At 37.6% G+C, this 25,782-nt stretch overlaps 1 protein-coding gene across 21 annotated transcripts in view; it reads left to right on the top strand.

Annotated features, from left to right (window-relative positions):
• plekha6 (pleckstrin homology domain containing, family A member 6) overlaps window positions 1-25,782 on the top strand; it is an 86,100-nt gene that overhangs the window by 6,580 nt on the left and 53,738 nt on the right. For 9 of the 21 annotated variants that reach the window (XM_084395912.1, XM_084395909.1, XM_084395911.1 and 6 more), the window contains exon 1: window positions 5,600-5,733. Coding sequence is in view for 9 of the 21 variants with exons in the window: in XM_084395910.1 (XP_084252036.1) it covers window positions 21,062-21,120 (59 nt within the window). In the remaining 12 variants the exon portion in view is untranslated. Of the gene's footprint in view, window positions 1-5,599; window positions 5,734-18,659; window positions 19,080-21,000; window positions 21,121-25,782 lie in introns of those variants that run through there. The other 12 variants (XM_084395910.1, XM_084395925.1, XM_084395904.1 and 9 more) reach the window with 7 other exon arrangements.

The following is a 25,782-nucleotide window of genomic DNA, read 5'->3' as shown; positions in this document are numbered from 1 at the left end:
TGACTGACTTTAACGCTTTTGGTGCATGTTCGGGCATTTAAAACAATAGGTTTACAGTAAACAGTACAGAACGTACTTGGTTACTTACGTAACCTTGGTTACCTTAGACTAGAGATAAGGGAACGAGTACTGCGTTGCCTTGCCGTGCTATTTCTCTCACGTCAGGTGTTTTCGCTTCAGTCGATTAGATCTGTCATATGGCGAGTTTTCTCTGTATTTATACTCTTCTATTTGGCGCGCAGAGTCTGGTAGGGTGCCAAGCGCTCCTATTGGATCGCGCGCTTCTGCTTTCTCGCCATTGGTTTGTGCAGTTGCCTCAGCACAGCCTATCAGCGCGCGCGCGCGAGCTCTGATGCTCTCGCTTGTGCTGCTGCAATGCGTTTTAAAATAAAGGCTTCAATATTCTCGAGAAAAGGAGTTTTCCCTTGTACAGAATGTACAAGAAATGTACAGAAAATCAAAATCTATATGCGACACAAAAAATGGACAGTGTTTTAGAGCTCCCCCTAAATGTCTCAAAGTAGGCTTTCAGGGGAGCCCAGGTCCTTTTCAGGGGAGCCGAGCTCCCCTTAGCTCCCCCGTAATTCGAACCCTGACCAGACTATCCAAATGTCTGAGGCTGCGGTGAACTGAATAACTATTTCAAGAGCTAATTTGCTTAATCGTTCTTTGCTTTGGCCTCCAGATGCATCCGTCCTCATTTGCACAGTTGTTTACTTTTTCTGTGGCATATATGACTTCCATTGCTAATATGGCTCCCAGGTTGGGTATTATGTTGTTGTAAAAAATCTGCCACTAAGAGAAATCAGCAATGAGATATGTGTACTGACTGCTGGTAATGCTTTTTGCTTTTTACTCCCCGTTTAGTATTTTTATGTCAGTGTTTTATGTCCTCTCCGAGATCTCTTGCCCTTGACGTTGCCCTCATCCCCGCGGCCAGCAGTAGTCATGGCACTGCAGTCCAGTGACGGACATTGATGGTCAGCTTTATTAGCATGCAGTTAGCACATGTCCTGCAGCCCATGTCCTTCTCTCTTACAGACTCATCTCTGTCAGGCGCTGAATGGTCTCTGCTCATCTGTCCCGATTTAGCACAGCTCTGCTGATAGGGCATGGGAAAAGAGCCTGCTCTCATGTCTTCAGACACATTAAAGTCAATGGATGGCTTCCTAATATGGACAAATTTCCAACGTAATGTCATTGCCTCTGTATTTTTCCAACGAAACCACTCTATCTTATCTAGATTAACATTCTATTTTAAATATAATTGTTGATAGATGATATAATTGATAGATAACCTTTTTATATATATATATAAACAAAGCCTTCCCTTTCAAACAGCGGTGATGTGAATTCTCTGGTACTTTAATATTTACCATTGTAAGGAATGATTTCCTTATTGATACATTCTATTTTCGCTAAGGAGACATAGTTTCTATCAAAAACAACTATTTGCTATTGCATTTTTTCAATTGCTATAAAATCATTAGTATTAAAAAAACTTTTTATTTATTTATTTATTTTGTACTTCTCAGTACAGTACTAGTCTTATAAGTATCAATGTTTCCCATAAAATAAATTTGTTTAGACTACAGTGGGCATTCAATTTGAAAATGCATTCAAAAATGATTAAAAGTTAAATTTTTAAAGACATTCATACTTTTCTTTTCAGTAAGAATGCACAAAAGTGACTGTAAAGACATTTATAATTTTATGAAAAGTTGTTTTGAATTTGAAAAAGTCTGTTTCAACAAAAATATGAAGTAATATTAAAATATTACATTTTATATTAATATTAAAATGCATTAAATATAAATAAGTATATTCAAATTTAATAGTAATATTTTCGATCAAGTACATGCAGCCTTGGTGAGCATGAGAGACTCATTTCAAAAATATTGCAAAAATCATATCAACCCTAAACTTTTGAATGGTATTAATAAATTATTGCAAGGGGAAAATAAATACTGTAATAAATATTGAATTGTTTAATTTCCTCAATATGTTCATAAAGCTACATTTCAGCTTTACACTTGAGAAAAGAAATGGAGGTGGTAATATTAATTCTGTGTCTCTAAGAGTTTTGTTCTCTGTCAGGTCAAGACTATAAGCCGTTTTCATTGATAAACTTTTAAACTTTGCCATGTTGCAACATCGATCATGGACATGTACACAATGTTCCATGTATGACCTGGTTAATGATCACTGGACAGTCCAAAAGTTCGGTTTTCTAACCTCTGTGGATCACGTGTGCTGTAAGTGACAGCATCTGGACACTGTCTAAACTTTATGGGTCATAATACTGTCAAAGCAGAGGACACCGTAATCTCTCTTGCTCTGTTTTCTCTCCAACTAGAGACACGTGGTTGTTTTAATGTTAAGTTCTACACCCTCGTAAGGGCGCTAAATGTCAACACTCTGCGGTACGGTTGACCTGGTCATCTGCTGTGGGAGAAAGGTCTTTCTTGTGTCTTTTTGTTCTGTTAAACCAGGTAAAAACCAGATGAGAAAGAGAGAATTAGAGGAGCGGCAGCTGAGGGAACGCTCAACCTCCGCAGAGCCGTGAAGATCCGATAACAATAGACTTGTTTTACTTGAACAAAGAAGTTGTCATGGTATTTTCCCACCATTCTCTCTTGGGCAGAACACACTGATTTAGTTACAAAGCAGAGTATTACCATATACAGATGTGTTGTGTTGATGAAGCTTTGTTTGTTCCCAATGATAGCAAACTGTATTCAGAGCAGCAATATCCTTTTTACACAAAAAACAGCAAAAGCCAAAGCCCAGTTTATTGCAACAGAGAAATAGATGAAAGGTTTTTGTCGTAGCTTCATATATTGTGTCATTTGCCACAGTGTTCTGAAAAACAGCTTCATAAAATATGAAAAAGTGTCACGGCACTCCCAGCAGGCCTGCAGTAGCTCGTCGTGTATGTTGGCCATTAGAGACACTTTCCCGCAAACACGGCTACTCTACAGTAGTGGGTCTGACAACACTTAACCTCCGACCTTGCCGAAAACCGTAACGTTAAACACGAGTACAAGCGTGGAGAGGGTCGGGAAGTCTTGTGGGTGTGTGTGATTATAGGGAAATATAAAGACTCAGAGCACTCCAGTAATTACTCACAGGCGCACTGACACATGCTGATTTTTTTTAAGGGACAATTTCTGTGTTTTTTGGAAAAACAAACAGGATGGCTACTGATAATCTTATATAAGACTTTGTAATATTAGGCATACAATGTAAAAAAAAAAAAATTTGTTGTTGAGAAAAGATAAAAAAAATAAAGGTAGTGTGATGTACAGATGTATATGAAATATATATTTTCTATATATCTATCTATCTGTCTATTTGCTTATCTATCTATCTATCTTCTATGTGTCCATCTGTCCGTCCGTCCATCTATCTATCTATCTATCTATCTATCTATCTATCTATCTATCTATCTATCTATCTATCTATCTATCTATCTATCTATCTATCTATCTATCTATCTATCTATCTTCTATGTGTCCGTCTGTCCGTCTATCTATCTATCTATCTATCTATATGTCTGTCTGTCTTTCCGTATCCATCTATCTATCTATCTATCTATCTATCTATCTATCTATCTATCTATCTATCTATCTATCTATCTATCTATCTATCTATCTATCTATCTATCTATCTTCTATGTGTCCGTCTGTCCGTCTATCTATCTATCTATCTATCTATCTATCTATCTATCTATCTATCTATCTATCTATCTATCTATCTATCTATCTATCTATCTATCTATCTTCTATGTGTCCGTCTATCTATCTATCTATCTATCTATCTATCTATCTATCTATCTATCTATCTATCTATCTTATCTATCTATCTATCTATCTATCTATCTATCTATCTATCTATCTATCTATCTATCTATCTATCTATCTATATGTCTGTCTGTCTGTCTGTCTTTCCGTATCCATCCATCCATCTATCCATCTATCCATCTATCCATCTATCTATCTATCTATCTATCTATCTATCTATCTATCTATCTATCTATCTATCTATCTTCTATGTGTCCGTCTGTCCGTCTATCTATCTATCTATCTATCTATCTATCTATCTATCTATCTATCTATCTATCTATCTGTCTATCTGTCTATCTGTCTTTCCGTATCTATCTATCTATCTATCTATCTATCTATCTATCTATCTATCTATCTATCTATCTATCTATCTATCTATCTATCTATCTATCTATCTATCTATCTATCTATCTATCTTCTATGTGTCCGTCTATCTATCTATCTATCTATCTATCTATCTATCTATCTATCTATCTATCTATCTATCTATCTATCTATCTATCTATATGTCTGTCTGTCTTTCCGTATCCATCTATCTATCTATCTATCTATCTATCTATCTATCTATCTATCTATCTATCTATCTATCTATCTATCTATCTATCTATCTATCTATCTATCTATCTATCTTCTATGTGTCCGTCTCTCCGTCTTTATCCATCCATCCATCCACCATCCATCTGTCCGTCCGTCCATCTATCTATCTGTCTGTTTGTCTGTCTGTCTTGTTGTAATACCTAAACTCACTTGTTGCATTTAAAATGACTGATTTAAAAAAAAACATTTGTTTCTTTTTCTTTTTTTCTTTGACAAAATAGAATAGAATTTTCATTTTAATATCAGACATTTATCAGTTATTGGCTGTAACATTAAAATAATTGCCAGCTTTTCTTTATCAGCCAGAATTTAAATATTGCTACATTTCTGTCTACATTTTTATTTATTTATTTTTAAACGTAGATTCAAATTTCCCCGTATTTGGGATTCCCTTTATGCTGGATAAAATATATAGCTTTTTTTCTGTGATATATGGCTGTGCACATTCTCACTGCACACACACACAGATCTGATTGGGTGTTTCTGCACAGGGGCCTGTATGACATCATAAATGATATGACTTTTGTGTACGTGCACAGGCACGTGAGGAACAATGAAAAGCACGCTGGGACAGCAATAAGAAGAAAAGTGTGCAGTGTAATCACCACCTATATCCCATAGTCCTCCATGCCTCTCAGGAGACCGGTATCTTTAGTACGGTTGTTAGCCTTCCCCAAATGCTCAGTCAGACACTCTCATGGCCGGCCACAGTGCACCTGACCTCAGCCCTTTCCCTTTATTAGAAAATGTTGCCATGGCTTCTCCTGTCTGGAAGAAAAATACTTTTAAAAGCTGAACCCGAGTGTGGGAAAATGAAAACCGCTGCATTTCTGTATGCGAGTGTGTGGTTTAAAGAAGGAAGTCGACTGACAGGTTATATTTTTACGTACGGCCCTGCTGGATGTACAATTCTCCTATTCATTTTCTTTATTGAATCTGGATTGGAGGGAAAAAATAGCTGTTCTTACGCACCAGGAAGGGATTTACTTTGAGGTTGATGAGTGGGGTAGAGAGAAAGGAGAGGGGGGAAATGATTGTCTGAGAACCACCGGTGGTTTCAAGTTTCGCCGTCTTTACCCTGGAGCTTTTGATTCTTTTGCTCTCCCTTTCTCTCTCGCTCTCGCTCACTCACCCTCTCCCTTTCTTTCTCTTCGCCAGCCACCCCCCCTTCATACCACACCACCACGCTTCAGGAGCACAGTAACAGGGAGAAGAGAGGGAGGCAGTGAAGGAAGCACAAACCGAAGACTTAACCGAGACCATTCTCAGACACTAAATCACTCTCAGCAAGGTAGGATCACTTCTTTCCATTGGGGAATCTTTAGCTGGGTGTGAAAAGAGAAGGAAAGTCCTCCTTTCTACATCCAAACCGCTGGTTTCTGTTCTGTCATTTCTATGTTGCTAGCTCCAGGAAAGATGTGAAGTAATCAATGGATGCATGTGAGCTTGTGTGTGTGTGTGTTCGATATGTGATACAAGGTGTCTAGACAGAGAAGGGGATTTTGATGCATTGTCCAAAGACCAGAAGACGCTAGACCAAATGTTTCCTGTTTTACAGATAGCATATCTTGCAGATTTAGGGTAAATATGAAAGATGTGGGGTCATTTTAGGAGTAATCTAATTGATTTAGATCAAGTGTAAATGAGAACATGAAATTGACTTTTTCTAGTCTTCTGAAGTGTTGGAAAAGATCCAACATACCACAATTTCAAAGATTTTGAATTGGCATTTATTGTTATATTTTAGATACATTGGTAACACTTTACAATAAGGTTACATATGTTAACATTAGTTAGTTAACATGAACTACTGATAAACAAAACATATGATTTATTAATCTTAGATAATGTTAATTTAAATCAGAATTTGTATCTGTTGACATTAGTTAATGCACTGTGAACTAACATGAACAAACAATGAACAATTAGATGTTTATTAACTAACATCAACGAAGGTTAATAAATGCTATAAAAAATATTGTTCATAGTTAGTTCATGTTAACTAATGTATTCATTGTTTTAAATGTGCTTTTGTAATTGTTAACAGATTTTTAAAAACATATATTATAGTCTTCATATTAGTTAGTTTTCAGTTTTCAGTTAGTCATTTTCAGTTAGTCATTTTATTGCTTCAACTTTTGTTTAGTTTAAGTTTTTTAATCTAAGGTTTCATAACTTTCTAATTTCTAATAACAAAAAAAGTTTTAGTTAACGATAATAACCCTGCGACATACATGAGTAGATGAACTGACGAAGTTATGATTCATCACGTTAGCTTAAAGGCAGCAAAAACAGATGACATACAGCAGAGATGCATGCACACATGCTAAGACAGATGTTGTCTGAGGTTATCCAGATGCCCAGGTGTATAGCATTCAACAGGAATATGCCCTCATCACCTCAAACCAAGCAGAAACAGATAATTATAGCCGTGGATCATTCCTGAAGGGTGTTTCACCGTCCCCTGCTTCTTGATTTACTCTTTCTGGGCGAGGACAGAGTACCTGTATACCTGCGCCTGCGGTATATGCCGAATTCGGGAACACAAACTGATTTGAAGACTGCAGCTGGTTGATGCTGCTGTAGGCTGTTGATATACATCCCGCCATTCTGAGTTTAAACCTCTGATTATCATAAGCCACGAGGCAGCTTAAAAATTTTAATGGGAGATCGTAAACTCCTGGGCTTAATTTTAGAGAGTTTAAAATCTGGAGCTTAGTGGCACGCGGTGGAACTGCGGTGCCGCGGCGAATTTCAGACTTGCTAATTTCTACGCTATATTTGGATTTCAGGGGAAATGCAAAGATGCTCATTTGTGATGGGCAGGCTGCCATCATCTGCAGAAAAGACAAAGATTAAACATTGAGAACTGTACTAAAAGTTACGAAACATCCCACAAACCAGTTGCAATGCAGTTTGGGTTATAATGCCTAGTTTTTGCATCCACATTCAATGAAAAGCTAAACAACAGCATCAATTTCAAAGATCCACCCTTGCATGTTAATATATGATTTTTTTAGCGTTGTTGCTATGGCAGAAGTCAGTTGGCAGAAGTTGGTTTGGCAGTCGTCAGATTGGCCGCTCTCTGGACCGGACTGGCGTCCCTCGACGTGACTAGCACAGGGTGAATAGTTGCCTCGGTGTCTGGATGGACAGACTTGGCACTGGCCGACGGATCAGGAGAGGTGAACAAAAAGCTGGAAGATGACAGACGGGAGAGGGGAAGAATACCCCACTTGTGTCCAGTGTCTAAGGAGCTCTTCAGTGTTCAGTGTGGGAGTGTGATGTTTATCTGAGTTTGTGCAGAGATAAAAGCTCATTTAGACACACCTTTCCCCAAAATACCTTTGCAGCACATAATGTTTGAGGATAGTCTCTACATTTAAAGAAAAGTCTTTCCCCCAATTTGGTGAATATATATATATATATATATATATATAAAACTGTCAAAGAAATTTCCAAGTTTAAGCATATCAAGCTGGCAAGAAAATATAAATAAGAAAGTAAAAGGAAACAATTGTTAAATAACTGTATGAATCTCATAAAAAGAAATATCTTGGTCATATTCCATAAAAAAGTAATAAGCAATTATTTCTTGCATAAATAATTTTTTTAAGGTTTTTTAAAACTATTAACTAAGAATATTTTTGCATTGTGACATTGTTTTTATGACAGTCATGAACATCTAACTCCCTTTGCTCAATTTTAAGCTTACCGCATAATTATTGCATTAATGCAAAAAAATTAATGTTGAAATCAAAACTACTTATTTTTTGCGGTTTTAAATTAAAAAAGCATTATGGTAATACAAATTTTGGCAGAAATGCAGAATTTTTTAATATATTTTTTTATTATTCATTATTTCCACAACATAATAATACAATAAGAATAATTATAAATATACTAAAGTAATATAATACATTATTTATAATAATAATAATAGTAATATATTTATTATAATTAATATTATATATTTAAACAATTATTATTAAAAAAAACATTTATTCATGAAATGATATTTAACAACTGTTAATTGATATTCTTACAAATTAATAAGGAGTATGTTGGTGGAAAAAAGCCATAGACTTTTTTGAAGTACCATGTAATGCCATCGTAGATGAATGAACACATGCAGTACATTTAAAAGTAACCAAGTATTATCATTACTTTTCCAATGTACCACTACCACAGTATTTGTTTGCAAGGGTTATGAGTCATAAAGATTCCAGACAGAGATCCTTAAAAAAAAAGCCAGGACTAATAACAAGGCAAAAGTCTTTTGTTCAACAAAGAACACAATCCTGATTAAGGGCTGACGTTGTGAGATGAAACGACAACTTGTATTGTCTGTTCTTGATTTACTGTGCAAGGCCATCTGGGGTCCTAATTAGCCACAACATTATTAGCAATAGCCAATTTCCATATAGGATTACCCCCCCCCCCCCACACACACACACACACACACACAGTGTAAATTAGAGGCTTTAGTATCTGTGCTCTGTCTGCACAAGTCACTTCCTCCCACCTCTGTCTCTGGAGTATCATTTAGATGGCTAATATGAAAGAGAGAGAGCAGAAGACGAGGTGAGGCACAGGAAGTCATTTCAGACATGGATTCAGGAGAGCGGGTTGACATGGTGCTTTAGTGATATGGTTCCTTTGTTCTCTTAACCACTATGGCCAATTTAATTGCTCTTTGAGTGGTCCTGCACTCGTTCTCTGCTGGCATGGAGATATTTTTGGCTGGTGTCCAGTGGGGGAGCTGTTATGACTATTATGCTACACAGAGCCTTGCTGTAAATGAATGCTTGTTCATAATACACTATCCCTGACAAAGTTTTTTTTTAGGTTTTACAAATTGAACTAGTAAAGTTGCAGTAAAAAACATGCCTCATTAAATGAAAATGCTAATATACCAACGTACTGAAGTACTAAAATATGTTTTGTACCTTTTATAATACTGACAACCACCATAAAACACAGGTAGTAAAGAATCAAAGCTCATCACAAGCTGATGTAAATACTAATATATAGAAGGTGCACGGTTTCATACTCACAAATACACAAACATGACACTAAAATAAGGATAGTTCACCCTAAAATGACATTTCTGTCACTAATTACTCACCGTCATGTCGTTCCAAAACCAAACCTGTAAGACTTTCGTTCATCTTCAGGGCACAAATAAAGGTTTTTTTTTATTAAATCTGAGAGCTTCATGTCCCTCCATTGACAGTGTACTCAACTACAACTTTCAAGCCCCAGAAAAGACATCATGAAAGTAATCCATGTGACTCCAGTGGTTTATCCTCAATTTTATGAAGAAGAAAAAAAGTTCACTTTATTTATAAAACATTTATCTCCAAGGCGTTTTCACGAGAGCACCGCAACGCATTCGTGTTGTGTTGACGCAAGAGCAGACGTTGTTGCATGAACGTGTGTTGGAGATTAATAATTTGTAAATAAAGTGGTCAGGTATGGATTGGTAGGGTTTTTTTTTGTGCGAACAAAGCACTTGGGTCACATGGATTATTTGAAAATGTAAGTATTTTTTTTTTTTTTTACAAATGAAGGAAACTTACTGGTTTTACTGTAGCATTTTTAGTCTTTTACCATTGAAATTACAATAATTTTCTACACTGCTGAATCCGAATATTCATACTTCCCTACTATAAAGTAGGCAAAAAAACAGTATGAGAAAAAGTAATTATTTCCAAATTTATAGTATTCATAAAACAGTAGGCAAAAAGTATCCAGATGACAAATACAACTGTATACTGTTTTCTTTTCTGCATTACTGAAAGTCATTTTTGTGTGTCGGGCCAACTTAGAGCCAGTCATTTCCACTGATCTGCAGTCAGCTTTTTAATTAGAGGTTACAGTAACGTTTGGTGTGGAACCTGGTCCTAAATCAGAAAACAAAGATGACATGTTTCTGAAAGAATACAGTTGTGTTGCTTGTAGAGACCTGTTCATCACACCTCCAGTATTTCGCCTCAGGCAAGAGGAGGAACAGGACAGAGTAAATACCTCTCTGATGAGACGTCAGGCACATAGAATGCACCTTTGTCTAAACACGGTCGGATGTCATCAGCAGAGAGGTGTTGACATATTTTTTAATTGCTCACAAGACTAATTTAAGCCACTAATACGCATAGACAAACATGTGCTTTCCAAAACAAACCTACACCCCGAGATGGAACCTCATCCATCTGGACATGACTGTTTGTAATCATTTTCCAGTCCATAAAGAAATCCTTTTAATCATTTCCTATGACCTACTACTAACCTGACCTGGTCACAGTAAAGGGTTCTGGATTAAAAGTTACAGAGAGCTCATTATTTTTATTTTTTTATCTCACCACTTGTTGTTACTGAATCGTTGCCAAGGAATGGTTTTCCCTCATGAAAACAGAATGCAGTGAATGTGATCTCTATTTATCAAGAGAGACAGTGGAGTTAGTCTTGCAATATGGCCACAGGGTGTTGATGTTAAGGATGTTAAAGGAGACATATCATGCTTTTAAATTGTTCCTTTTTACATATAAATCATACATTTGTAGTCTATATAAAGCGGAACTGCAATGCTTGGGTCTGAATTCCTCATTATTATAGCTCCACAGGCCCCTTTTCTACCCCTTTTCTGATGTGCGTCTGAGAGCAACTCGTTTTGGTGCGGTCTCTTTAAATGCAATTGAGACACTTCATACCCCGCCCCCTCTCCAGGTTGCAGAGGTGACGCTCGGTTCAACTCCACCCCGTTCGGCCATTTTTGTAGTTTGATAGCAGAGATACGATTATCTAGCGGCACAGAAACTTTGGTCTTCCGACCTTTTACCACCGTGTCGATTTATTTTGATTAATATGTGCGAGGGAGAGAGAGCAAGACAGCGTCTAGTTTGGAGACGGTGATGTCTTGTTTACACTTTCGCCTGGCTCCGAAGAGAGAGAGAGTGCGTGCGCGCGACCGGGTCTCTCTCTCTCTGCTCGTTCTTTCAGTTAAACATGCGCCCTGTCACAAGCGCGGCAGTTCATCTACATTAGACGGTGTATGAAGCGTGTGGGTTACTACATCCAACAACCGAACATTTTAACTTACCCTCTCGTAACTTCTGCATCTTTTAGCTTGGACTACAAAATTGCAGCGAGATATAAATATGGCGGATTGCTCGAAGTGTTGGGCCGGAAGTCAATGTCCTTATTTGGCAGGTCCGCTGCAAATACTGTGACGTAATAGTTCACAAAACGTCATAGATAACAGAAAAATCTGAACAGGTTGAAAAATAAGGCCAAAACAGAATATAAAGATATCAACGAAGCACCTGAAGAGAATAATTTAAACTTTTCTGTACTTCTAAACACTCCAAATATACAACAAAATGCATTTAAGGGCTAAAAAAGTGGATTTAGCATGATATGTCCCCTTTAAGGGTGTTACCCTTTAAGGAACTTAGGTTCTATTCCTGGGATGCTTTTTGAACATTATTGTTGGAGTTTCTATGCAGACTGGTCACTTGATGGCCATTTGTATGTCCAAGCTAAGACTAATTTAAAACTAGAGGAGCTGAAGATAATGTGGTAGATTTTTCTCCTACTCTACCTGGGTCTCGTCTACAATCGACGTCCCCGAACATCTACAGTCGACGTTAGTTTCCTATAATATTTATACTCCAGCGCGTCTTCACATCGGCGTCGGCCGAGTCTAACCCTATACCCTAGCGCGTCTACACATCGACGTCGGCTGAGTGGTCTAATCCTATACTCGAACTTGTTCCCCTAACTAACTTGCTGCGCAGCAATAATAAACAGACAGACTTCAGAAAATGTCCTTTAAAATGCTTTAATCACGGCCGGGAGAGTTCTCGAGTAGTTCTCAGAGAATCTCCCCCAAGAAGAAGCACGGCCGGAGGATCTCAGACAAATTTCAGAGAGAATCCCACCAGTAAACAGGAATACATCAGGTTTTATAGGATAAAGACAGACACAACAAATAAGATCATCGTGACTAACTCATGACTTAACTCACGTCACCTTCTATCAATATGATTGGTTCAATTGGTAAAGCAAGCCCCCACCTTCTTACCCTCTGTTACTGGCATAAGCAAAAATATCTTGAATCATCAAAAACATTGTAAAGGGTTGAGAGTTCAGTTGATTACTCAATATATCATGACATAATACAGACAGTATATTTTTGATTTTGTCATGGTCAGCACTTGAGAATTTTCCATAACACTAATAGGTAAAGAACAGAACGTTTTGGTACGTCCTGTCCAAAGTGTTAGAATGTTAGACCTAAAAGGGGAAGTAAGGTTTAGATGTTAGAATTGTTAGAATCATGGTTAGTTTAAAAGATAGTTTACTATCTTATCTATTAAAATCCATCACAATAACCAAAATGACATTTTATTGTAGGTCAGTAACATTCTGTTCTCTCATGCTCTTTAAATCTCTAGCTGGTTATCAGCATTTAAACGCAAGCTCGCACCTCACTAGGGATTCCAAAATTAGCACCACCATCGAAAAGATAAAAGGTTTAATGCTCTTTGCCTAGTGGGTTAGTCCACTCAGGGTAAGTGGCATACAGCCACAAATAACCTAAATTCTTCTTGTTCATGCCTGCCTGTACCTGTTCCATCTTAGTCTTGCTTAGGCTAGGAATTATGGGTCTTTCTGTGGCCCGTTTCATCCCTCCATCCTATCAAAGTGCGGTCCAATAAACTCTCAAATGGTTAATGAGAACCAAACTTGTCACAAATGGCATTAGACGGTTCTTGTTTTCTGTTTGTCGACAACAGTAACTGAGAAAGAGCAGGTGTTTTTTCAAAGTTTTGTACTCTACGGTTTGAGAAGAGATGCTTGTGGTCGTGTTGGTTAACAGATTAGTGGTGAATTACAAGTTAATAGTCTTCAATGAAAACAAGGGATTGTGCTGCTGGAATGTTTTAATTGGCCCAAGAAGGGGGAGATTTGTGGGTCTTACGAGACATTGGACCCCAGGCAATGAATCAAGCTGCTGTGTGGTCGGACAAATAGCGATAAATAACATTCCCCAACGGACCTCGCCCGAGCATGCGTGTGCCTCAGATTATCTCATGTGTTGAAAGGACTCAACGTGTGTGTGATTGTTTGTGTGTCCGTGAGTAGGTTTGGTAGGCCGGCCATCTGTGTTGACTCGCTCTTGATAAAGGCGCTGGATTTTATGCCCAAGAGCCATGCCAGGTTGAAGGCTGACCTTGGTTAGTGTCGAAGTTGAAAGCATTCTAGACTCCTCCATCTGAGACATCGCAGACAAGAAGTGGACTGGAATACCAGACCACATCAATTCAGAGAAACCTCCCTCTGCTGTCTCAAATATTTGCCTCTGGTTGTACTGTAGATAAAATGTTCTGCAGGGTTTCAGTTGTACTCTAGAGCCATGTCAAGTCGTTTGTGTTTGATCCTGTCCAGCTACTTTTCTTCCTTATGAACAGATTGTATGTTGACTGCGTGTGTGGACATTTGCATGTGGTTATGCTTATGTAACCAGAGCAAACAAAGTGTCCTCGCACTGTTGCTCTGTCCCTCTGTTGGTTTCCCTCGCACCCCTTATCCACCCACCCACACACACACACACACACACACTGTCCATTTCCAGTATAAATTTGTTTGTGCAAGGCTAGAGAGCTGGCACTAACTCCATGTTGACCAGGGAAGCATAAATAAGCCACCTGTCTAAAAGCTCTGCAGAGCATGTGACAGAGTGCACATTTTGAAGCCAGTCTGTGTGGACTCTCACATGTAGAGAAAAAGAAAGTTCACAAAATGAGATATTTGAATGGCTGTGCTGGTTGCTCTTTTCCTTGTGATTATAATAAATAGGGGAGAGAAGCTTTTTAAGCTCTTTAAAATTATGCTTAAGCACCATACAACCATTAACCATATGACATTTAAACTATATTCTGGTTGTTATAAAGTCATTCAATAGCTTTGTGTGCCAAAATTTAAGTTGTTTTTTTATTTATTGTAAATCGTCCCCATCTATGATATGTTAATATGTGAGATTGGGTTATTAAACCAGTTAGAATTTGAGAACTGGATCAGTTTGATTCGTGATTGAATAATTGAGACTGTTTTTTTGTTTGTTTTTAACTGGAACAACTGATGCATTGCAAGAATCCAATTCAAAGCAATGATTTGTTCACAAATTGGACTATCATATGGATGTCATTCGATTCATATGGACAATTTTATGATATTTCTTATGGTACTTTTTTTCAGATTTATTGAAGCTTAACATCCTTATTCACTTTTATTAATATTGAAAAGACTGGTCTGGATATTCTTAAAAGTTGTTGTGTTTCTCTTTCTCAGAAGTCTTAGAGGTTTGGAACAACATAAGAGTAAGTTATGATGAATAATTTTTTTTATTAAAGTTCTTTTTGCATCAGGTCTGTGCTGTGTGTATCACTGTGGTTCCATTTGGGCATCCGTTTTGGCATTCATTTGTTGCCATTGCATTTGCTATATTTAAATGCTGTTACATTATGAAGATTCCAATTCTCTAAGCCATAAATTTGAAGATAATTTTGAAACATGAAAGTGGAACCATAAGTGGAACCATCTGCATGTATGAAAAAAGGTGTTTGTGCCAGAACTCCAGAGCACACTTTACCCATGGGTCCATTTGTGTACTACCAGTCTGGTTTACAATGATGTGTTAATGAGGTGGTAATGGAACAGGAAATGGATATGACCTTGCATCATGTCACCACTTGATATATTACTAAGAATAAATGCTTAATATCTTACTGAGAAGCTTTCAAACCCCATGGACATAAAGATAGATCAAGCCAGTCAACAGGTATTTTACACATTGTTTTGTATATTTCCATATCTTTTATTATTATTATTATTATTATTATTATTATTATTTGAGAGTTGTATATTTGCCTACCTCAAGTGTAAACCCTGACAATTTAATACAGAATCAATATTATTTGTTTATTTATGGTTTATTTATTTCTATAGTTTTTTCCATCTTTCATATTCCTTTGCTTTTAAAACTTACATAAGTCAGATGTTTTTTCATGAGAAAAATCCATTAAAAAACAAAGTCAGCATTTATATTCATCCTGTTGAGAACCAGCTGGGTTTTGGGATGTTTTGGTGTTTTGCCTGCCTCCCAGGTCTTGAACCCGAAGTGTTTGTGAGAAGGCAGCCAGAGTGTCTGATAAGACGGAAGGAGCATCACTGAAGAATGTGCAATGATACGGCATGGACACTGGGAGAGCTTTGTTTGTAGATCAGTGTTAGAATTCTGGAAAACAAGTGGCCACATTGCAAGCACTAATAGGACATGCATGGCCATCAGACGCCAGGATAAGTTATGCGGACAGTCTTCATTATAAGTTTGTTTTGGCAGTGAATAGCTGGGACAGAGGCCTTGTATGTGAAAATTGCAACCACTTATAGGAATCAGAGATGGACTTAAAGTGACAGTTCACCTAAAAATCCTAATGTTGTTCCAAATCCAAATGGTTTTATAGAACTCGTATATAAATAATAGACAGGATGTTCATGATGCTCTTTTCCATATAATGAAAGGGAATGGTAACCAGGGGCTGTCAAGCTTCAAAAGTAACCAAAAACACCATGAAAGTTGTCTATAAGACTCCTGAGGATGAGTAAATGATGACATAATGTTCATTTTGGGGTGAAATGTCTCTTTAACTAGGGCTGAGTATGTTAGAAGCAGGGGAAGATACATTATGTAGAATTGCTTTGGTAGCTACCAAGACGTATACAATGGTAACACAACTAATGTAGCGATCTACACAGTTGTAAATAAACTGTGCTTTGACCTTGGAATTCTTGAAAGGCCAGAATGCTTGTTGCCAAAACCCCTCATTAGCTTATACACTGTAGCTGGTAATGGCTTGAAGTTATGGAGCAATCCTCAAGAACATTACATCCCGTTACACACAAATCAGCCGATTCTGGTCCTGTAATTACAAATAACCATTGCAGGAGTATAACTGAACATTGCAGGCCAAAAAATTTAAATACAACTCATGATCATAAATGATTAGATGTGTGGCTTAACATTACTAATAATCCCTATGTCATTCCACAGACTTTTTTCTCTGTCATTATCATTGATATTCTACTCTGACTACAAAGATCTCAATGCACATGACAACAATGTGGCTTGTCTCACTTTGCAGAAAGCACAGAGATGGAAGCTATTATAGAGGCTAAAAGCTGTCATTAAGCAAAGTTCAATTAGTGATTAAATGAATTTGTCCTCATTTATAGCGCTGTTTGTTTGTATGATCTGTCTGCGTTTTTGTATGTACTTATGCAAAATCAGGAGCAATGGAGCAAGCAATTTGGAATATACTGCACATTATTTGGACTACTTTTATGCTTTTTGTAATTTTTGGTACTTAACAGTTCCTAGTCACAATTCACTTTCACTGTATGGAAAAGAACATTCTGCTAATTAAAGGGGTGGTTGATCATGATTTCACTTTTCTAACTTTAGTTAGTGCGTAATGTTGCTGTTTGAGCATAAACAACATCTGCAAAGTGACAACGCTCAAAGTTCAAAGCAAAGGGAGATATTTGCTTTTAAAGAAATTGCTTTATAAGGACTACAACAAACAGCTGGTAGGGACTACACGACATTCCTCCCGGGTTAGTGACATCACTAACCCTCAAATTTACATAAACCCCGCCCCCGGGAATGCGATTTATAGATTATCACGACAGAATATGCTAATCAAGGACTAGAAGATAACTACACATCACCTACGTAAATTCATCAACTAACCATTCAGAAATGTCTTGTTGCTTCACTTCTTCTTGAGTCTCTCCATCATTGTCTGACTCCGGTTTGAACATAAAAGGCTAAACGTTTTTGAAATTTTCAGTGCATGTGTGTGTGAGATAAAAGGACACAAGCTGTTAAAGCTCCGCCCACTGTGCCGGGAGCAGCAGCTCATTTGCATTTAAAGGGACAGACACAAAAACGGCGTGTTTTTGCTCACCCTCAAAAAGTGACAATTTTAACATGCTATATAAAAATATCTGTGGGGTATTTTGAGCTAAAACTTCACATACACACTCTGGGGACATCAAAGACTTATTTTACATCTTTTGAAATGGGCATTATACCACCCCTTTAAAACATCTCCTTTTTGTTCCACAGAAGAAAAAGTCTTGCGGATTTGGAACGAGTTGAAGTGAGTTGATATTGGCAGATTTTTTATTTTCATTAATAAACAATCGTTTTAACTAGGGCTGATACATGAAAGGAATTATAGAAAATAAGGTAATGGTGTAAACACAGCTAAAAAATTCTGAAAGCAACTTGCGCTGGCTGGTTCTGAGCACTAGGTTGTGGAGGAAAAAGTAGAGTACCGCAATTTGCCATAATTTGGGATTGTATCGCATATGCAGAACTGCTTGTAGACAATTTTTTTTTTACCATTGTTTGGTGTGACATTTCACTCGATAAATAGCACTGCGTTTATGTCATTTAGTGTGACATTAATTGCACAAAGCAAAACTGTCATTTAGTGCAGTGTTAATTTCACTAGGCAAATATTGTTGCATTTACTGCAGTTCAGTGCAACATTAACTGCAGAAGCCAAATAGCGCTGCTTTAAAATGAAATTTTATTTAGTGTGTCATTTAGTGTGGTGTTAATTTCAGGCAAATAGCACGGAGATTGCATGTTTGCACTAAAAATAATGAGAATTATTTAAATTATATATATTGTACACTGCACATCTCTGCACACTTTTTTTTGTGCTGAAATACTGCTAAAGTGGTGCAACTGTAACATCCAAACTAGCAAACGTTAGTGTGTCTAATCGCTTGTTCCCTTCAACCTTTTGCGGACAGTCTGAGCAGTTTGGACAGGACATGATTATGCTCCCACAAACCCATGACAACAGATTACAGGGAAGCCCTAGCATGATAGTCCATCCAAACCTCAGATGAATTGCCCTACTTCACCATGTTATGTAACATTCTGCAGCCCATTAGCACTGAATCAGTGGCCCTCATGTTCACTTCCACTATCCTAGTTGATGTTACAAAGTATTCCAGGAGTAAGAACAGTCTTTGTTTTTATAACCCATGAGGAATGAGTGGCAGGAGGCCACCGAAAGGGTTAAAGGACATAGTGCCGCCCCAATCAGAGTTAATGATTAGAGTAGAAACAGCATTGCAGAAATGAGGGAGCGGGCAGGGCCTGTGCTGTGGGGGGATTCGGAGGGGAGTATGAGAGAGAGAGAGAGAGAGAGAGAGAGAGACACTGTGCTTAAATCCAGCTGGCTGCCTCCTTGGGAATGTAATCCATATGTGAGCGTGAGTTCAGCTGCAGGAGAAAGAAAAGATATTACCCGCAAAGAAGCGATTGTTTCTGCTTTACTTGTTTAAATTCCACTCATTCTAGCCTCTGGACCCTGGCTCTGGTTCAACAGCCGACACAAAAAGAGAGGTATAGTGTGGAGAAGGACAAAGTGAGAGTTGAGAGAAAGTTGGAGAGGATAAAAACGAAGGCAAAAGGAACAGTAGAGAACAATATACAGATTAGGGACCCGAACGAAGAATGAAAGAGGACACACAGGAGGAAGGCGTAGAGAGGTAGGTAATCTAAAGTTTTGGTTTTGTTTTCTAGTTAATGCTGGTTTAGGTGCAGATGTAGTACTTTGTGCTGGACTGTTTGGACTACTTCTGGATAGGAAGCAAGAGGAGACCATGTGTTTATGTATGTGTGTGGATCGATGGATAGATGGGGGCGTGGGGCTTCTGCAGGATCCAGAAGCCAGGAATATAGCACCACAACAAAGATCTGAATAGCTTTTTTAAAATAGCTTTTCTTTTACTGTGGTCACCTGAGATTATTTGTGTTGCCTGGACACTACCTTTGGCCGTCTTGGACCAGGAACAAACCAGCTCATCAGTCATCATGCCACCTTGATGTATTTAAGGTGGTTTTTGGGACATGGTGGCTGGTCAACCGGCCTCAACCAACTAATAACCAGCTTGGGACAGCTAGCATGCTTTTAAAACAATATAAATCTTTATACTGAAACTGGTAGAAGTTGTACACTCACAATGAGTTTCTAGTGTTTCATACCAGGAAGGTTATCAGGTTTAAGAACCACCTCCTATCCTTAACCCTTCACCTGCTTGTAAAATATTATCATTAATGGCTCAACTCTATGTTTACTAAAGGTGTATCTTCAATGAAATGTCTGGTTGCAAGGATTAGTGAACAAAGTGGGAATGGAGTTTTTCCTCATTGTTCCCAGATGGGAAATTTGTGTAAAGGGGGAGTTTGCTTGCAGACGTGAAGGATAACCTCCAAGTCTTGATTACTCTTGGGAAACACAGGGCAGGCCTGAGTATTTTGACTAGAAGAATTTCTCACTTAAACAGTTTGCTTGCAGTAAAGTTCAAAGCGTGAAAGTGCTGTCAGGCACGTACAATAACTTCCAGCATAAAAACAATAAGGCTGGTGGTGTAGAAATAAAGCCAAGTACTTGGTATTTTTGAACAGTCTTTGAGACTATGAGAAGAACCTCAGATTTTAAAGTTCAGTAACTTGCAAGGTTCAGAATGCTAAACTAGGGGTGTCCAATCTTGCTCCTGGAGTGTCAATGTCCTGCAAAGTTTAGCTTCAACCTGGCCAAAACACACTTGCCTGGAAGTTTCAAGCAACCCCGAAGACCTTGATTAGCTGGCTCAGGTGTGTTTGATTTGGATTAGAGATGAAATGTACAGGATAGTAGTCCTCCACAAGCACCATTGGACACCCCTGTGCTATACTTATCCCGAGGTACCTGTATCTGCTAAACGTGATTTTCCCATCATGCCATGAGTGGAACCCATCCTTTGACACCTATCCAGGTTACCAGTTCTCTTATAGCTAAATAAAAGTATGCTGACAGTGTTTGTAAGGATGGAAAGACCAGCATTCCCTGAGGCTCAGTGTTCGGCAAGACGTAAGAGGTATTGTCAGGAATTTGTGTTGATTTTAAATGATCTAGTGTTAGCACAGGTCATCCTATTTGTTGAAAGATTGCAGTCTGCTAACCTGTTTTCTGTCCTCAACCCTCACCAACGAGGAAGTATGCAAGGAAAGAAGTGTGTTTTGCCCATTGGAGGTGGTATTGTGCTCTGGAATGTTCTGGGAACGCCCCTCTCCAGCTGGTGTGAGTGTGTGCGAGTGTCTAGGTCTCATCCTTCTATAAGGATTTGTCAGTGGAAAAAACAAGTGCACATTCAGGTGGTTTAAAGTGCAGCTTGAGGCTTCAGGAGTGTCAGGAACGTATCATTTCAATGTATCGTTCGTGTCTGAATGCCATTACCCACTAGGTGCATGACAGGCATTGCAGTCTTATCAACATATCTCATGTGAAATGTGGACATGCACGTCCTTACCCAGTTTAAAACAAAAGTAATGCATATTTGTTGAGTACAAGTGTGTCATCATCTCTCATCTTCCACTGCAATCTTACTATAGTAGGTTATCTAGGTGCATCTGTTGTCTCTGTTGTAGCTTGGCCTATTTCTTCTCTGACCTGACAAGGGAACAGATGCACAAATAGGACTTCTGCTGTATGGCCCAAGACCAATCTCATTGGCTTGTGAGTGATCTAGGCTGCCATGTCACTTGCCTGTGAGTAATTTTACCTTTTTCAGTTTTCAGTTTTCCTCTTCATCCTAAGCCCCTTCTACTATGTAATTAAATGACAATACTAATCTTAAATCTGCAGGAAAAATTGAACACCAACAGATTGTAGTCACAATGTGAGTGGTCGACTAAATTTATCCCCTTTAAAACATCACCACTGACTGACACAAAACTTAAAATTGGTTCACTGTTTTTAAATGCAATAATGCATCTTTTGTAAATGTCTCTTGAGAAACATTTCTGTTCAGGGTAAGGTGAATCCGAAACCAGCCTAATTATACAGGGACTCCTTAGCTGACTAGTCATTCAGGCAACCCACCAACTAGTCGTTTCATTGCAATTGTCCTCTAAGAAGCACTTACAAATCTGTCATATCTTATTTCACACAGGTCCCAATAGACTCCCTCTGATAGCTAATTGAATTCTTGTTTTTTCAGTGTTTGATATGTGCTATACACTGGGAGCATGTTAATTACTTAGCTTAGTCCAGAATTGCAAGTAATTGAATGAAAAAGTTGTTCAAACCAAAATCACATCTATATGTGTTAATTTATTCGTGCTTGGGTAATGGAAACTTTTAATTAGCATTTGTTTCCAGTTTTAGCTCAGTTTGATTGATGTCATCACCCAGGGAGTTTTGAACATTAGTTTATAAATAGAATCTGGTGCTATGTTTTTGCAACTCACTTAGCGCACTTTAACTTGCATAGAAAAATTTACCATGGTAAACATAGTTTCTTTCACAATATTGTACTGCAGTAAAACTGTGGAAACTTGTTCTTAGCCAGCACTGTCATAAAATGAAAGATTTTGAAAGCTTCATACACTGTTTGAAGGAGATCCTATTTTAATGTGTTATGGTTCCACCGTAGTAAACAGTAGTAACTTCACGATTTTGGCAGCTACTATGGTAAATATTTTGTAAGGGATGTCTTGTGTGCTTGTATTCACATGATTCATTAAGCTTAGTGGGCTTTTTCAAACAAAATCTCATAAACCCTAGTTAACCTGGAATTTAATTTTTTCTAGTATTGACTCGGGCTAATTAGTGCTGGTGCAAAAAAGTGAAATAAATTTTCCACGTTATCAGCAGTTTCAATTTGGCCTCGACTCTAGAGTGAGAATACTTTGTGTTAGCGAAAGGTGGAAATTACATGAAATAATTATCGAGGCCGTGGGTGTATTTGAATCCTTTTCAAGCAAATACCACAGCACATTTCCTACTCTTATCTGTGAATTATTATAGTTGTGTTTACATAAAACCCACCACAGTATAAAGAGCTCTGGAAACATTTTGTGTGTATGTCATTTGGATTAAAGCACGTGTGCAAATTTGGATCTGAATAAATAAAAAAACCTATAATTTCTCTAGTATCCATCAGCAGTGAGATTATTATAGTTTTAAATAGCTGTATTGTCAGGCAAAGCGTCATGCAAAGTGCATAATTATTCGAAATGCTTTCTACAGGCAATGTGTGTCGTTTTTGAACTCTATAACTTCATGAATGTACTTGTCGTAATATATGATCTGGTCAACCTCAAACACTTTATTAATTATAACAGAGTATTTACACAGTGAAAAGAAAAATATAAAGAAATAATGTGATATAAATAACAATTAAATGTAAGTAAAAAAAAAAAAAGTATTTAGTATTGAATTTAGATTAGGAAATAGAAAAACACCTGGATTTTATGTTTGTATGTTAGCTTATGGATTCTTTCGCCTATGATTTTCATCTTTAAAATTGTTTAATATTTAATCTATTATGTTAAGATACTGTATATTGTACTGACTACATGTATCACATCGACAGATAAACGTTTTTTTTTTTTTCTAAAAGCAACAGTGGGCAGTTGCAATCAAAGTTTGGAAGGAAATGGACTTTTTATAAACCTAATTATCTGTCGCTTTACTACATTTGGTCCCAAACGCATTTTAAAAACGGCACTCAAGCACATAGCTGTCACTTTCCAACAATATTATTTGATTGAACTGAATTGTTTTTTATTGATAGGCTGCCTTTGTGGAAGTATGTTTCAGGTTTACAAATCTAATGTAAACCTGGTATTAAGTAGCTTGTTGAGCTCTTTATGTTCACTTCGGACTCCCCATGTAGTGCACTGTTGTTTTGCAGATAGAAAAATTGTGATGTTGAAATCTGGATTAGTTTGAAGTTGTAATTGTGTTTGTCTCTCTGAGATGCAGGTCAACGGACACATTCTTCGTATGAAATTGTATTGGCTTGTGTGTGCTTACATTTTTTGCCTTAACCCCAGTCTCAGTCTTAAGCCATGTCTTGTGGTTGGGGATTTGCTAACTCCCTTGTGTTCCTAAAAGGATATTGCCTCATTCTTAATCTCTTGTCTCAAGTGTACAAGGTCCTTGATGGACCCTGGTTAAGTTGAAGGATCCTGCAACTCACAAGAGGTGACGAGAGGACTAGTGAGAACATTTTTCCAAAACAAATCTGTTGCATTATAACCCCAATGTCCTATACTATTTCCTCTAATCTTACAGTATGCAAATCATTTTTATGTTTCTATTTTTTTCAATATTATGAATTATAATGTTACAGTTTTATTGGAGTAATGATGCTGAAATAAAATTTTGCCATCACAGGAATAAATTAAAACAGAAAACAGTTATTTTAAATTGTAATAATATTTTACAATATTACTGTTTTTACTGTATTTTTGCTCAAATAAATGCAGCCTTGGTGAGCATAAGCGACTTCTTTCAAAAAATGCAAACAATTCTTACAGATCCCAAACTTTTAAATGGTAGTATATGTTACAAAAGGAAAAACCTATGAACATAGTAAGTCTACACACATGATAGTATTCTCTCATATAGCAGTTATAAAAGCAGAGTTGAATTTTTGCCAACACAGGGATTAAATTACACATATCTCCCCTTGATCTGATTTTACTGTAGCACCTGCACCTCCATCAACACTTGACTGATTTCTGCTTCAGTAAGGGCAGCGAATGCCAACTTTATTCATTCTGTCAAATCTAACTTTACTCACAGACCTTTTTGAGGTGTATGTGAGCCTCTGTGTCATCCTATGACCCTCCTTTTGTAATGAAGCTCCTATTGTTTGTTTAAATGAAGCAGCAGGATGTGGCACAACTATCTGGCTAAAATCATAAATAACATAATGATGAGTGTTATCATAAAGCAGCGTGTTTTATTGGAATCATAAATGCGCACATATCAGTGTAGAGTCTGAACGTTTGCCAGGTCTCTTCTTATGTAAATATACAGTAACACCTGAAATTACAGGAATAGCGTAAGCACTGCTGAGCAATGAATCTCACAGTTACGAAAGAAAGCACAGTTCAGCAATGTTCTGGAAGGTATTGTTTGACTTGGTCAGGGAGAGCACAGTGCCCGTCTGTGTTTATATCTCCAGTAGAAAGAGAGACAGAGAGAGAGAGTATGAAGAAGAGGGGGAGATGGGTTTGAGCTTCAGCCAGCAAACCTGACAGTGGGCACTAAACACTCTCCACCGCTGTGATGTCATCTGGGTGTGTCTAACAGATTTACCGTCTGCTGGACGGCTTGAGGGATTTTCGTCCCGTCCTGGAAGACCAATCTGTGAATCATTTTACCAAATGGTCATGCAAGTTTTGGGTTTTTGTAGCTCGGAGCAAGTTTCACGCATGTGATTTAGCCTATCCCTCCTTTGGGTGTACTGTTTAATATTTCATGATTTATTGAGTCTGTGGCAGGCTGTGTGAAACTACTTACAATCAAACTAATAAACAAAAATAGACAGTGGTGATAAAGCCTGAGTGATGAGCTTATTGGAAATTTTATAGCTTTAAGATTTCATTACTTTATAGCTTGCAGCGTAAACCTTTTCATTGCAACAGGGCTACATGAGCATTAAAGAGATGTATCATCTGAAAATGAAAATTTGGTCATTTATTTAGCCTCATGTCATTCCAAACTTGTATGCAAGTATTTTTTTTCTGGAATTAAGAATCAATCTCAAAATGAAATTGAAAACTGAAAAACAAAACAAAAAAAAACACCATAAATGCAAAAAGTGGTCTGAATGATTTGTGCGCTAAGTGATTGTTTTATGTGAGAAATAAACCAAAATTGTAATCTTATTCTCTGTTTTTGGGAATTTGACAGGTGTGGTCAGTATGAAAAGAATTGCGTAAATATCAATCAGAATGTTTTACTTTCATGTTCCACAGAAAACAAACTGCATATGGGTTTGTCACGACATGAGGGTGAGTAAATAATGGCAGAGAGTGTGAGTAAATAATGACTGATTTTCAGGTGAATTCTATTCCTTTAAAGTCAGGAATTAAATGCTTTTACATTAGGTGAAAAGCAGTTTAATGGACGGCCTCATGCCACACTGAGCGCAGTGCTCAGTGGGATAGTCTTGAGAGAAAGCTTTGTCAGCAGCCCTTTTCCACATTGTGCATTGATCCATTTGGGTGAGTCTTAACAATCAATACTCACCGCAGCCCCATCATTAATTAGACACAGGTAAATTTCCCCTCCTCTGCTCTTTTCTTTTTAGTACTGCTGCTTTCCTCCCTCTCTGTCTCTCTATCTTTTGTCTTTTTTCCTCTTTCTCTCTACTATGAGATTACACTCGTTGAAGGCAGGGAGCCCTGGGC

This window comes from Rutilus rutilus, assembly GCF_951802725.1.
Source record: "Rutilus rutilus genome assembly, chromosome: 22".
Taxonomy (NCBI): domain Eukaryota; kingdom Metazoa; phylum Chordata; class Actinopteri; order Cypriniformes; family Leuciscidae; genus Rutilus; species Rutilus rutilus.
This window is presented reverse-complemented; position numbering and strand designations above follow the sequence as displayed.